At 32.9% G+C, this 14,236-nt stretch overlaps 1 protein-coding gene across 7 annotated transcripts in view; it reads right to left on the reverse strand.

The window, feature by feature from the left end:
* Positions 1-2,808: 2,808 nt before the first annotated feature.
* LOC112599563 (homeotic protein antennapedia-like) overlaps positions 2,809-14,236 on the reverse strand; it is a 158,064-nt gene continuing 146,636 nt past the window's right edge. For all 7 annotated transcript variants that reach the window (XM_025346504.1, XM_025346520.1, XM_025346546.1 and 4 more), the window contains one exon: positions 2,809-4,386. In XM_025346504.1, the coding sequence (XP_025202289.1) occupies positions 4,136-4,386 (251 nt within the window). In that variant the 3' untranslated portion in view covers positions 2,809-4,135. The remainder of the gene's footprint in view (positions 4,387-14,236) is intronic.

The following is a 14,236-nucleotide window of genomic DNA, read 5'->3' on the forward strand; positions in this document are numbered from 1 at the left end:
GCGGCACACAATCGCGATAATATATCCGTCGTGATATCATAATATGTTGTAATATTATAACGTCTTATCGTGTTATCTCGTTTTAATACCTATGCATATTTAGAACCGTGTATCCGTAAACCCGTGGGATGGGTGAAGGTGACCTGGTGAAGAGAACTTAGAGTGCAGGGTCATGAGTGATATGTGAGTGGTTAGGGGATGCGGGGAGGGCTGACACAAATAAATCTTCACGTCTTGTCTCATTATAATATATTAACACGTACACGTCGGTTTTTTTCACAGGGTGTATATACGTATATAGTATATGTGCACGCAAACAGACGAATAGTTTCCCTTTATTATCTACTACCACTACACGTATACATATACACACAAGCACAATAATCGTGTGCGACGCGTTTTTTCTTCTCTCGTCTTCGTTTTCGTAGACACGATTTTTAGTCGCAGCCTGCCGAGGTTTGTTTTTAATTAAGTACGCGTTCCGGCGTTCGGCTGCAGCTAGTGCGTATACATTAAATATAATATTATACCTACCACTGTGATCGTTTGGCCGTATACCAAAGACGCACTCGCGCGCACACACACGTAGCGCATTATGCATTATTAATATTATTATTAAGTTATGCATTTTTTTTTTCATTAAGAGTAGATATGGCTAGACCGATGATGATATTATATATATATAGAATTTCGACAAGATTGGATTGGCCACTAGCCTATCGAATATGTCACACGATACTACTGCAGTACCAATGTGCATAATATTACCATCGTAATTTAAGTAATAATAATAATATATTATATGCATCATGCGTAGATCATAATAATTGTGTGCGCATAGTATGAGTGTATTGTAATACACATATTACAGGTAAAATACGTATACATAAAATATGATAATTATGTACAAATATAGTGTATAAAGATTTGTTTGTTTTTTTTTTCATGTTTTTGTTTATTAAAAAAAAAAACGTTCATTTTTTTTTTTTAATTAATTAACATAAAATTCTACTTAATTAGTCTAAAAATGTAACGAACACTAATTCTAATATTTTAGGAGGAACTTATCGAGAATGTTGCATAACAACACTCAGTTATCTTAATATTCATTGTACTGACCATTTATTACATATTTTATATATATATATATATTTTTTTTTTTAATCGGAAAAAATATTAAAAATATTAATTAAATAATGTCGATAAATTAAAAAATGTGTCAACATTGATTTTTCAAATTTTGTTATTTTTTCTTTTTTGGTATTACAATATAAGTACTCAACATTAATGTTATTTATCACGACTCAAAAAAATAAACAAGACTTATTAATTACGTATATATGTCGTTTTTTCATTTTTACACTGTTTTACCTAGCATGTAAAAATAAATCAGAGGTAATCCTTGCCAGGCTTTGCAGAATAAATAATTTTTTATACAAAAATTCTTTTTACAAAAATAATAATAATAATGATAAAATTAAAAACGAAAAAACAAAATGGTTAATAAAATGAAGAATCTACCAGCACACGCACGCTTTTTCTATATAATATAATAAAATTGTATATAATATTAATATTATTATTTTTTTTATATATATAAATAAAATCTCTCTGAACTGTACAATATTACGAAGAAATAGTGTCAAATAAATCGTAACGATTTTCATTTTCGAAAAACGCCATTCATATATATATATTTTTATATATACTTTATATAATATATTCATATAGAAGAAATATCTATGATGTATGTACAAGAGAAATATAGTAATTTGCAGTTAATAATTATAATTAATGAAACGGGCTGATAATCAATAATTTCCGCTTATGCGCGTGCATAACACATGCATTATAATAAAAACAATTATAATTTATGTTCTGCGTACCTATATGTATACGGAAACAGCTGATTCGCGGAGCCGATGAAATTGCACATAAATTTTTTTTTTTCGAAAATGAATTTGCGGATTTTCTTAATCGCGACAATAGTAATTATAGTATTGTTGTGTATTCGAAAAAAGAAATATATATATATATTTTGTGAGAGAAAACAAGTAAACAAGTAGTGGCATGGACCGATCTCTAATATATAAACATTTTTTTTTTTTACTTTTACCTTATTACAATATACAAAGTCTAAACATATTTTAATATATATATATATTATATGTACACATTTAAATAGTTTATATATAATAATCGTATATAATTACTTAATATACATGCATGTACTTGAGTCACGCGTTACTTTTCCTCTTATTATATTTTCTCTCTTACACAAAAAAAAATTAAAACGTTAATAAATAAATTAAATAAAAAAACAAAAACAAAAGTATACACAAATACCACCTTTGGTACGTTAGCATTTATATTGTTACAATAATATAATAAATATGTAATAATATTATCATTGTTTTTATCACCGCAATTCCACGTCCGATTGTGCGCACGATCCCCCGGGCCCCATTCTACCTTACTCAGTATAGGTAAATGAAAAAATTGATATTATATTATTGTGTGCGATATCTTATTCATTTGTTATTTAAATATTTACTGTGGAGGTGGGAGCGGTCGTGTACGGTATTTGTGTGACCGAAGTTCGTGGCCGAGACAACAAGTACCTACATAATAGTATATAATGTGATATTATACACCTAGTGATTTTAAGTTACGACCGCGAAGTTCTACAACAGTAAAAACGATTAGCGGTGCGCACTCAAGACAATGCTATTATAACGAATGCTGCGATCCCAAAAATAAGATCGCACAATATCGCCACTGTATCGAACGCGAATCGCGGTGCCAGTCTAATTCCTAATGGCACTATAAGTTGAATAAAAAATAAAAACAAACAAACAACAACTGGTCCTGGAATTTTAAACCGATATATTGACATAACCGCTAATACACATGCGCACACACACACACATACACAAACAAACACTAATACACATATTATATACAACTTAATATGTTACACAATATCTCTAGGTATGTATTATGTATTGTGTACAACACGTATGTTAAGATAAGACAAATATGTTAGATACACATTATTATTATTATCGAGAACGAGTTATTTGAGCTGGTTTTGAGATCCCGAACGCATATCATCGACCGCGACGATACGCTCATAACAAAATATCTTAAAATATTAAAACGATATAATGTATTACTTAGTGTACTTTAATTAAAATTACATATCCATATCGCATATATTTATATTTGTGTGTGTGTGTGTACCCACGCGAATAGCGGAAACTACTTCGTGGTAAACCAGCGAGCATTATGCCATTTTTCTTTGGATATTTGAAAAAAAAAATTACGTCATCATTGCTATCGTTATTATTTGTCTGCTTAGAACTAAATAAAACTTAAACGAGAACTAAAAAAAAAAAAAACCTACAACATAATGACTTAGACACAATCTTAGAATAAATTTCCTAAGCGAAGGAAAATTTTACACGTAATTATATATTATATAGTATTGCCGTCAGTATGATAAAAATTGATAAAAAGACGTTTTCCTATTTTCAAAAATTGAAAAAAATGATTTAAAATACGTTTTTTGCGTATATATATATATAAATGTCATATACCCAGAAAGAAATGTCAAAATTTTTTGTATGTTATTTTGTTTTATTTTTTCAATATGCAATAAGAAGATTATTGTTTAAAAAAATATTATTGTTTACCATCTAAACCCCGCTCTGTTACCATAGTAACAATATTGTAATATAGTGACCAATATTATAATATATATTTAACTGTACAGAGCGATAGTGTATAATTATTATTATTATCATTTGGAATTTCTTTTTCAAAGTATACACGATAAATGTCAAAGTCCACCATCGTCCTGCATACATCGCATCTCATTTCGACGACTATGGACAGAGCACGCGCGCACTTGCTCACACTCAAACGCTAACACAAACACGCACAATCGAAAGTGCGCGCGCCCATAAGACACTCTGCAACACGCACACGCGCGTACGGCACTCGGAAAACTGTAGACCTTTTCACCTTTACTCACACGCGTGTACAAGTACAACAGTAACAATAATAATAATAATAATAATAATAATATTAATAATAATAATAATTTTAATAATGACGAGAAGTCGCGACGTAATTACTGTGGCGATGTTTGCGGTGTGATATCACTACCGTCGCCACCTTGGCCGTCGCCGCCCTTGGTCTTGTTTTCTTTTTTCCATTTCATCCGCCGGTTCTGGAACCATATCTTTATTTGCCTCTCGGTCAAGCACAGTGCGTGCGCGATTTCAATCCGCCGCCTCCGGGTCAAATACCGGTTGAAATGAAACTCCTTCTCCAGCTCCAGCGTCTGGTATCTGGTGTACGTCTGCCGGCCGCGTTTCCGCTCTGAAACATAACGTTTACAATGACAACTACGATAAGTCTGACGGCATGATGCCGCGTTAACAGGATAGTCGATGATATAATATATTAATATCTATACGTATATGAGACAGTACTCGGCATATCACGAAGACAGGGTAAGGCCCTCCTAGGTATATTATGTATGATATTTCTTTATATGCCCACATGGATAACTACCTCCTCCCTTCGAAAATAAAGTACCTAATCTGTTGCTGTATTAGTGACCCGATAAAGGAGAATCGTACGGAAAATTAGAAATTTTCATAACCACGTTTTTTGACGAGTTTTAGAGATTACATAATATTTGGTCTCTATAAAAATATAATTGATATTACTTTATAAGATTATCTAAGTATTTGTTTTTTCTATTCAATGCGGTTAGTTGCTTTATTGCTTGATTTAACTCGACTTACACCAACAGAGTAAGTAGATACAGGCTATATTGTCATATATTTACACAACGATGATCTTTATAATAATAACCAGGACTGCGAATTTAATACATTTACATATTTTTTGTTTTTACTTTGTTTAATAAATTAAAGTTTGATCATAGTTTGTTTAAAAATTATTTCTATAGGATGAATTTGAAATTATACTTTTTAAATATATTTTTCCTGTTTTAATAGATAATAGTTATTATCAACAAAGTAATCTAAAATTACACGCTATTTACTTATAAGAGTTGATTTTTTCGTATTATTGTTTATACATAAAAATGTAGGTTTATTAAAAAATATTTTTTGTCTTTATATTAATAATAGCCATGACAAATTTTAAATTTCACATAAAAAAATAAATATATCAACTATATTTTGAGTGTAAATATTTTATGCTTCTTCAAAAATTGCTTAATGTATTAAATGCACAGATCTAATACTAACAATAATAATGATACTCATAGGTTTAGGTGTAATATAAAACGTGCAGCAAACAGTAATAAATCGTAATTTTTCTATTTAATTAAAAACCATGCAAATTTAACAAAGCACTCTCACTGTACAAAGGCATATAAATGTAACTATGTGTGTTATTCCCACAGGCGTCCCGATGGGATCTCTAGTGCCGCGCAGGTGTGGAAGTAGCATATACCTGAATTTCAATAATTATGAGTTATGACAATTCTTATTAATTACATAAGCATAGCATTATAATATGAATAGCACAAACGACTAGTTTTTATTTTTATTTTTTGTCGGTAGCGACAACAACGTTTTCTCGCGTTTCAGCCCTTTTTCACCGTTAAAATAAGCGCACATTAGACAGAGAAAGGAGCGTGACACAGACATATACGCACGACTAACCTACATACACATCAGAGTGTCCATACATGCAATGTCAGATATTATGGACGACCGTACTACAACGGGCGATTAAATCCAGCCACACTAATAGGCCGTTCGATTATTATTATACATGTAGGTACTGGTTTTAGTAGCGGTAGCGGAGGGATCGATTAACCTCGAGAAAATTTCAACGAAAAAAAAACTTTTATTGAGACTTTCTTTTCGCGCGAGCAACAAAGACCTTAACGAGTTTTTGATGTGGGGGAAGAAAATCGCTGTGAAGACGCATTTACGGCCACTGCAGTCGACCGATCAACCGAAGTCGTTACGATATATATGTGTGTGTGAGAGTAATATATATTACGTAGGGAACCGACGGCCGCGAGGGGGAAATGTGTCGAAGGTTGTGCACACCGCGCGACCAATGAAAACGTTTTTAATTAATCGCTTTTTCTCTATAGCGTGCGTAACACTGCGCATTGTTGTGTTGTGTTATATACTTATGTAATGTACGTGTTTCCGACATCACGGAGGGTATATTTTCTAGTTCGTTACTGAGTACGCATATATATTGTGTAGTACCTATTTATTATTATTCAAAGAACAGAAACGTTAAAATCAGTTATCGTTTCATCTTTTATTTTTTGTCACTCAAATTTAAATATGCGTATCTAATAATTATTACTAAGAAATAAAATAAAGAACGTATATTTATTATTTACAGAACGATTACGCACAATCGTATAAAACAAACAGACTATACTGATGTACAGACTTCTCTGACAGATGTCTATCATCATAATTTAGTAATTGAAATTATATATATATAACATGATTTGTGTTAGACACTATGGTCAAACGATGGACCGTGTTGGGTTTAAAAATTGTAGAGAATGTGCAGGCCGGCACGCGTAAGTATAATAGGTATATCAGTGATACTCATAGACCAGCGAAAGAATTGTGAGCAAGAGGGGAGCAGCGCACAAAGCCACGTTCGACGAGTTCGTCTTTAATTTACGAGTCTTATAAAGTGCGACTCCGCGTTTATTCGTTCTGTTTCCGGTTTCATAATAACGTTATACATGCATTAGGTACTAAGCGCGGAAGTCCGTTGAACCGTGTGCACGCACAGACTGATCGCGCGGACTTAACTATACTCGTATATAATCCCATACACACACGCGTACGCGTGACACCATTGCAGTACATAATGATACATTATACCTCTATACAATACTCGCGTTGTATATACAAGTGTGTGTGAGAGTGTGAGTGAATACGTATGTATATATAAGGATTTCGTCGTGAGCAGCAGCGCGTCAAGAGGACACGTATTAATAGCGTGCCCGCCCGCACGTGTATAAATGTGTATATATATATTTATACACAATTTACACACAAGTAGAGTATCCTCTGACTCTTCCGCCGTCAGACTTAAAAACAGGGGATAGACTTAAATTCAAAAGGAGAACTAAGGTAGGGTGCAAAGTGAAGGAGAGGGTGATATTGCACCATATTATAAAAAAAGATTATTTGGACGGGCTAGACGTTTTCGTGCAGCCGTCGGCTATACACACAAGTAAGGACCTGTAGTCCTTGGATACAAGCATGTGTGTGTTTAAATGTAAGTGTGTGTGCCGAAAACAAGAAAGTCGTGGGGTCACCGCCGAGAATGGGACCAGGCGGAACGGTAGAAGGTCGGATGGGCGATGCTACTGACGGACCGGGGGGTGGGCTGCACAGTAAGAGAGATCGTAGTAGGGTGGGGTAGAGAGAGAAGAGACGTTACGCGTCAAAAGTGACGAAGATTTATGGCGGCGGCGGGCAAGCCCCGTTTCGTTCAGCCTTCGGGGCAGCGCACGCGGTTCGGCGGCGGCTGCGTGTTCCCATCGGGGACCGGTCGCCGCCACTCTTGTGAGTAAGCATCTAAACCGTATTATATATATATAAAAAAAAAAAACATAGAATAAACCGGAGATGGAGTTTGAGAGTGAGGGAGAAGGAGAGGGAAAGTGAGAGAGCAGTGAGTGAAGGAAAGCCAGAATAATAATATATATATATATATAAAGAGAGAGATTTAACGAAAACGTAAAAGGCTCACGACGGCGGCAACCACCATGTGTGTGTCAAATAAAATAAAGCGGAGACCTCCTCCGGGGAGTAAGTGATAGAGTAACAGGGTGGTAGTGGGAAGAGAAATAGTCGGTGAAAAAGAGAGGGTGAGAGAAAAAAAGAGAGACGGCTTTAGAGGCGTATATAATATTATGTACATGACAGACGTACCAAGAGTAATTTGTAATTTTTTGCAACCCCCCCCCCCCCCCCCTTTAACGTGAACTCTTAACAGTCAAACTGTACTCGCGTATAGCACTTAGGAAATTAAAAAATATATTGGTCAAAAAATCGCAATACGTATATAAAGGCATGGTTTTCATGAAATACAATATCCGAAATTAATAAGCTTTTATTTAACACATCGAATACATTATTATTATAATGACAGCGAGAATTGTAATAATAATGATTACGTATACCTAGCGACAATGAAATATCCATGATTAATCACTTGGCGTTCTGACTCATTCTATTTACTATACCTATAGCGTGTATATACAACGCAGTTTTTAAATTGGTCATAAAATGTCATTGCGCGGGCGATAAAACAACATTATAATATCGTCAATGGCTCTTCGAGAACGAGATTTATATATAGTGCAATTAAAATTTACTAGAAGTTACATATGATATGATGTTAAGTATAAATTTTAAGTTGTAATATTGTTCACTTTATATGTATTTATACATCCTTATTTTGTCAATTTGTACAGTTATAAAATAAAAATAACAGCACGAAATCTAAATATCAGCAGTAATTATAATATTCTATTGTTTTTAAGTAATAATGTGGAATAGTAATTACTAAAATGGAATTTAATTAGAAAGTTATGTATATTTTCTTGGGATACACGATATTCGTAAATATGTTATAGTATACAATACGTAGTATTTGACAATCGTTTAAGTACGCTATCTTTATAGTTACTATTTAAATCTAGAATTAAATTATCATTATGCGCGCGTTTGGATATATTATATTCACATTAATATTCTCACGGTCACGGAAATTTGTATAATATCCCACTATATATTATGTATACGTGTGTTAAACGACTCGAGTAAAATATGTTAATCGGTTTCAATGAAAACCGTTTTAACTGACATAAAACTATTTGTTTGTAAACCCGAATCTTTGAGACTTGGCATTACACACGCGTAATCCTCTGCTTAAACCTTTATTAACTGCAGCGGCGTTATAAATTCATTTAAACGATTAATTATATTACGAGCGTAGTTTACGAGTTCATAATAATGGCTACGAAAAGTGCAAGGGGCGGTACGGTTGTTATTATTATTATTATTATTATTATACTTGCGTAGCTATAACTGCAGGAGTTTGAAATGCGCGATTAAAATTTCAAAAACGAAAAATTTTAACATCATATAGTCAATAGCGTTATATTTTATGCGTCTTGGTTTAAACATAAAATAATATTAAACATAAGACCACGAAAACGCAATATTTTCAGTGAACAGATACCTATAGGAAATCATCACGAAAGATTGTCACAAAAGTTATATACAACCTACAGCTAACATGGCGTTATCCACCGTCTCTCTAAACACGGGGTGGTTAGCTAAGGAGTGATCGTTTAAAGTAAACTAGAAGAAATTTATGGCGAACCGGAAAAAACGCTGGCATGGCCCCGGGGGAGTAGTAAATCTGAGCGCAAAGTTTCAAGGTAGTATCGCGTAAGATGAACAATAGGAGAGAAATATAGAAAAAATTCGTGTTGAAGATATGTACCTACACGGATTTTACATGCACGAGAGATCGATATGTTTAAGTTATAATGACATAGATGAATGCAATTTTTTTTTCTTTCGAATTTATTTCTACCACAGTGTTTGATTCTATATTCTTATAGACACAGTCAATACTACCTATATGTAGTTATATATTTGTATAAGTTTTTTTTTAGAGAAAATAAAATATTTTAAAGAGATTAATCAAAAATTCAATAACAAAACGATGATTATGTGATTTAAGTAAATTTTAAACTACATAACGTGAGTAAATTTCAAAAGTGTTATACAAAGACATTTTTTGATCGAAAATATAATATTATGGGTAGGTACATGCGTGTGTATATGTTACGGGCAAAGTGGAAAATTCGGACAATGTATACAATGCCCGGATATTGTATACAGTGACTGAGCATTGTATACAATGTCCGAGGTATATTGGGCAATGTAAATTGTGAAGTATTTATACATAATAATCTGCATAATATATTATGTTTTTATTGCAAATTATTAATATTACATTATTATATATAATTAATAATCATCAAATGATAAATTAGCTTAAATTATACATTTAAAATATTGTGAAGTACATTTATTCTAACAATTACATAATTAATAATTAATTAATTTTTATATTATTATTATTTTTATTTATACTAATTTATTTCAAATAATTTTAATTATTTTTTTTTACTTATTATACTATTTATACTAATTAATTAAAATAAAAATTCAATTCAATTCAATTATTTATTTTCACATAGTACTGCTTGAATAGCATTTTGACGTGCATAGCCTATTTGCTGCTTTGCACTTATATTTTCGTGTTTTACACTTTTGCGCACATGTACACCGTTCGTTATGAGATAAGATATTAAATATATAATATAATAAATTATATGAGATAAGATATTTATCGGTTTCGTTATCGGGATATATAGTGTATTCACAAAATGCCATTAGTGTTTAACCAAAGGATAGACGTAACCTATTTATACTTTATAAGAAAAAAAATAATATTAATATAAATATTATATTATGTAATATTAATAATTTGCAATAAAAACATAATATATTATGCAGATTATTTTGTATAAATACTTCACAATTTACATTGCCCAATATACCTCGGATATTGTATACAATGCCCGGTCACTGTATACAATGCCCGGGCATTGTATACTTTGTCCGAATTTTCCACTTTGCTCGTAACATATATATACGTGTATTGAAATTTAAAAATAGTTATCGACTACGCATTTTAAACGAAGTTATCGTCATTGAGTTAATATCTGTAAGGTTTAACTGAAACCAATATAATTTATGTATATTTTAAATAACTACGGGTATATAAAGATCACAGCTGTATCTGTAACTTTTATTCAAGTTTTCTAAACGATCGTAGAGACTTATTCAATAATTTAATATTATCATTTTAATTATTATTCTACACTTAGGTAATATAGCCGATGCGATGTATGTGTATATTATGACAAAATAACGTACGGGTGGGAAAAAAAAATGTTTCGTATTTTTAGATTGCAGTGTTGCGTGTGGTTTTAATTCGGTTAAAGATTGTTCGCGTGTACCCGGCGGCGCGTAGTCCGTCTGTCGGAGAACCGAGGCAAATATTAATTACGACGCTCGCATTGCATATGCACGTATATACGGGCGGCGTTCGGTTGCGGAGAGCGCACGAAGTTAATTAACTCGAAGAACCCACCGCCGACGCCAACCACCCTCATGGCGGCGAACCCAAAATGACGGATTGTCCCCCCCCCCCCGCGTCTCCCGACCGTTCACCAATACGCCGAGCCGCCGTCACGTCGTGTCCGACACTACGCTGCGTAGCGCCGCCGCCGCCGACATCGCCGCAGACGCCGCCACCGACCATTTTGAAAAGGAGCACCGGTACGGACACTACCCCAGCACCCGATAAGTTCAAATGTGTGGTTAAAATTAGATAAGTTTTGTTTGAGACTCTATTATTAGCACTTATTTTCCCTTGCAGGCTTAATACATGCATATACGATATAATATGTATAGGTATCATCTTGATATAGTACCCATGTAGGATGTAGGTATAGGTCTATTATAGGGCTATTGAATCCCAAATAGTTTTTCGGCTTTTCTATCAGGGATAATGTGCCTATTAATAAGACAGATGAGCCTACACCTGCAGCCATATCCGATGGTACACAAATTAAAATTACTTTGGAATCGTCTCGCTTGTATTGGAAATCTTTTGAAAGTGTAAGTATAAAACAAAAATTAATTCTCTCGTGAAAATGCAATACAAAGAATTAAGATGTCTGCAGATTAAAGTCTTTGAAAAAATAATCAGTGACTGAATAGTCGGTGATATTCGTTGACCGATATCATAAAATATTGTGTGTATATAATTGAAAATGTTGATATGTTGATATCACTTACAAAAATTACATCCAAAACAGTACCAAAAGTTTGACGTTGGAATTACTTTTGATACCTACACAATTTCCATCATATGCATACATAGCATAATACATATTATATTTAAAATACATGCGTTATACTTGTATTGGATTATTACAAATTTACATAAAAATTTTTATATGCGAGAGAAATCACGACGCTCGCGTTCTTTTGGGTTTGTCGCAACAGCGTCTGTGCTGAACTCCGATTATATACATATGTAATTCTGACGACCGTGACGTCTGTACAATCTGTAGATCTGTAGATTGGGATAAACGCGCGCACGCACATACACTGCATATGCACATATATAATATAATATATTTTATGAATTATGGCCTAACCACCCCCACTCTATCACTAGTCCGCCATATTATCACGATGCACACGGTCACGCAGACTATATCCTACTCTCGTAGCTTCGTCATCGGTTGCATGTATAATATTACTATATATATACGACGACGACGACGACGACAATGACAACATCATCATAATCTGTACACCAGCTGAGCCAAGATACCCGCGTGAGACTAGTATTATGTTTATATATGACAGTTACGTAGCTGTATATAGTCGAATAATATAACAATACGAGAAACGCGCGTATTACTGTATTAGTGTATAATATCTATGGTTAAGTCGTGGGAACTTCGTCGTCTTCGTGGGAGGCTGAGCAAATCGGTAAACACTGGATCGCGCGGGAGATGAAATTAATAATTATGAAACAATGATTTGTTTACGCAAAATGTCTTAGTCAAGTACCTACTTGCAGAAGTGTTTGACAAGAGCACGTAAACCGATAAATCGATTGCGCAAGTGAAATGTACAAATTTTAATCAAAGTCAAATATAAATATAATAAACCACTGTATTTATAACAACTAACTACTGCAATATATCAAAACAACGGTTTTCTCTGTTTATATACTGTCATTATATAGTTAGTATATTTATTGTATGCAATCAAGTCATTTGTAATAAACAGGTAAATATTTTTTTGAAAACTAATTATTTGTGTGCGCTGCAGACAAGGTAGTCGTTTTAAAAAATGTAAAATGTGCGTATAACAAGAAGGTGCATCGCGCCGAAAAAAATATGCTTTTTAATACAATTACGAGAGCACATTGTAGTATGTATAACTGTATACGTAGGTAAATCTACGTTTGCCAGAAAAAAAAAATTATAAAAACATCCATTGGTCTGTCGAGTGGCAGTGACCCCCCTGACCACGATGAAGAGAGTATACCGCACCTTAAAGTTTTGCCCTGCATAACTTTGACGGATCGCTCGACATGCGTTTCTTTTGATGTATTTTATAAAGCGAAACAATAAATGAGGGAACAAAAAAATTAGGAATTTAAAAAGATTAATCACAACGCCGTCGCTCAAAATGTAATTATAAACACCGCCCACTATTACGTAGCAAATACGAATACCTTACCTAACCCACATGCACAATACATATCAGTTGATTATTTGTAAAATGTAGTAAGTTACGACCATTTTAGCAAATACTCCTATTGTTATTTATTGAGATTATTCATCCCTTATACTGTGAACATTTTAAATTTGAAAAAGATAAATAAATCATAATATTATTTTAATTCTAACAGTAAAAAATGAGAAGTAGTTACAATTCAATGTTGTTTAAAACTATGTTATTTTTTTTGTTTGGAGGAGGGACCATCATGAGTACTATATTTTTCAACTGCTCGACTTATACATAATCTACACACAACTAGTAGACCACAATAATAATTAAATTAATATCATAGTAAAATATACATCACATGTCATCCAGAATAATAGTACCTACGTCATAGAAAAACAGAAACAATACAGCTGATAACATTTGCGTATCAAACACGAGTTATGCTATAGCCTAAGAGCAATTTTCATTGAATATCATTATCGCTATTTTGCTTTTACTAAAATTATCTATTTTGCTTATAATATATACATAAGTTACCTAACCTAACGCATAAAGCGTTGCAAGTTTTAAAATTTCAAACTGCGCTTTAACTCGGGCTAATTTATATAGAAACTTATATTTAAGGTAAAATATTTACTACTCAAGTCCCCTATTATGAAACTTGCTAAAATTCATTTAAAAATGAATAAATCAGTTAACGTTTAGTTACTGATAAAAATTTAAAATGTACCTACTCTGGTGTACATTTTAAACTATTTTCAACCAATTCGTTAAAGAATTAAAAATAAAAT

This window comes from Melanaphis sacchari, unplaced genomic scaffold, assembly GCF_002803265.2.
Source record: "Melanaphis sacchari strain LSU unplaced genomic scaffold, SCAv2.0 Contig0_pilon_pilon, whole genome shotgun sequence".
NCBI classification, from domain to species: domain Eukaryota; kingdom Metazoa; phylum Arthropoda; class Insecta; order Hemiptera; family Aphididae; genus Melanaphis; species Melanaphis sacchari.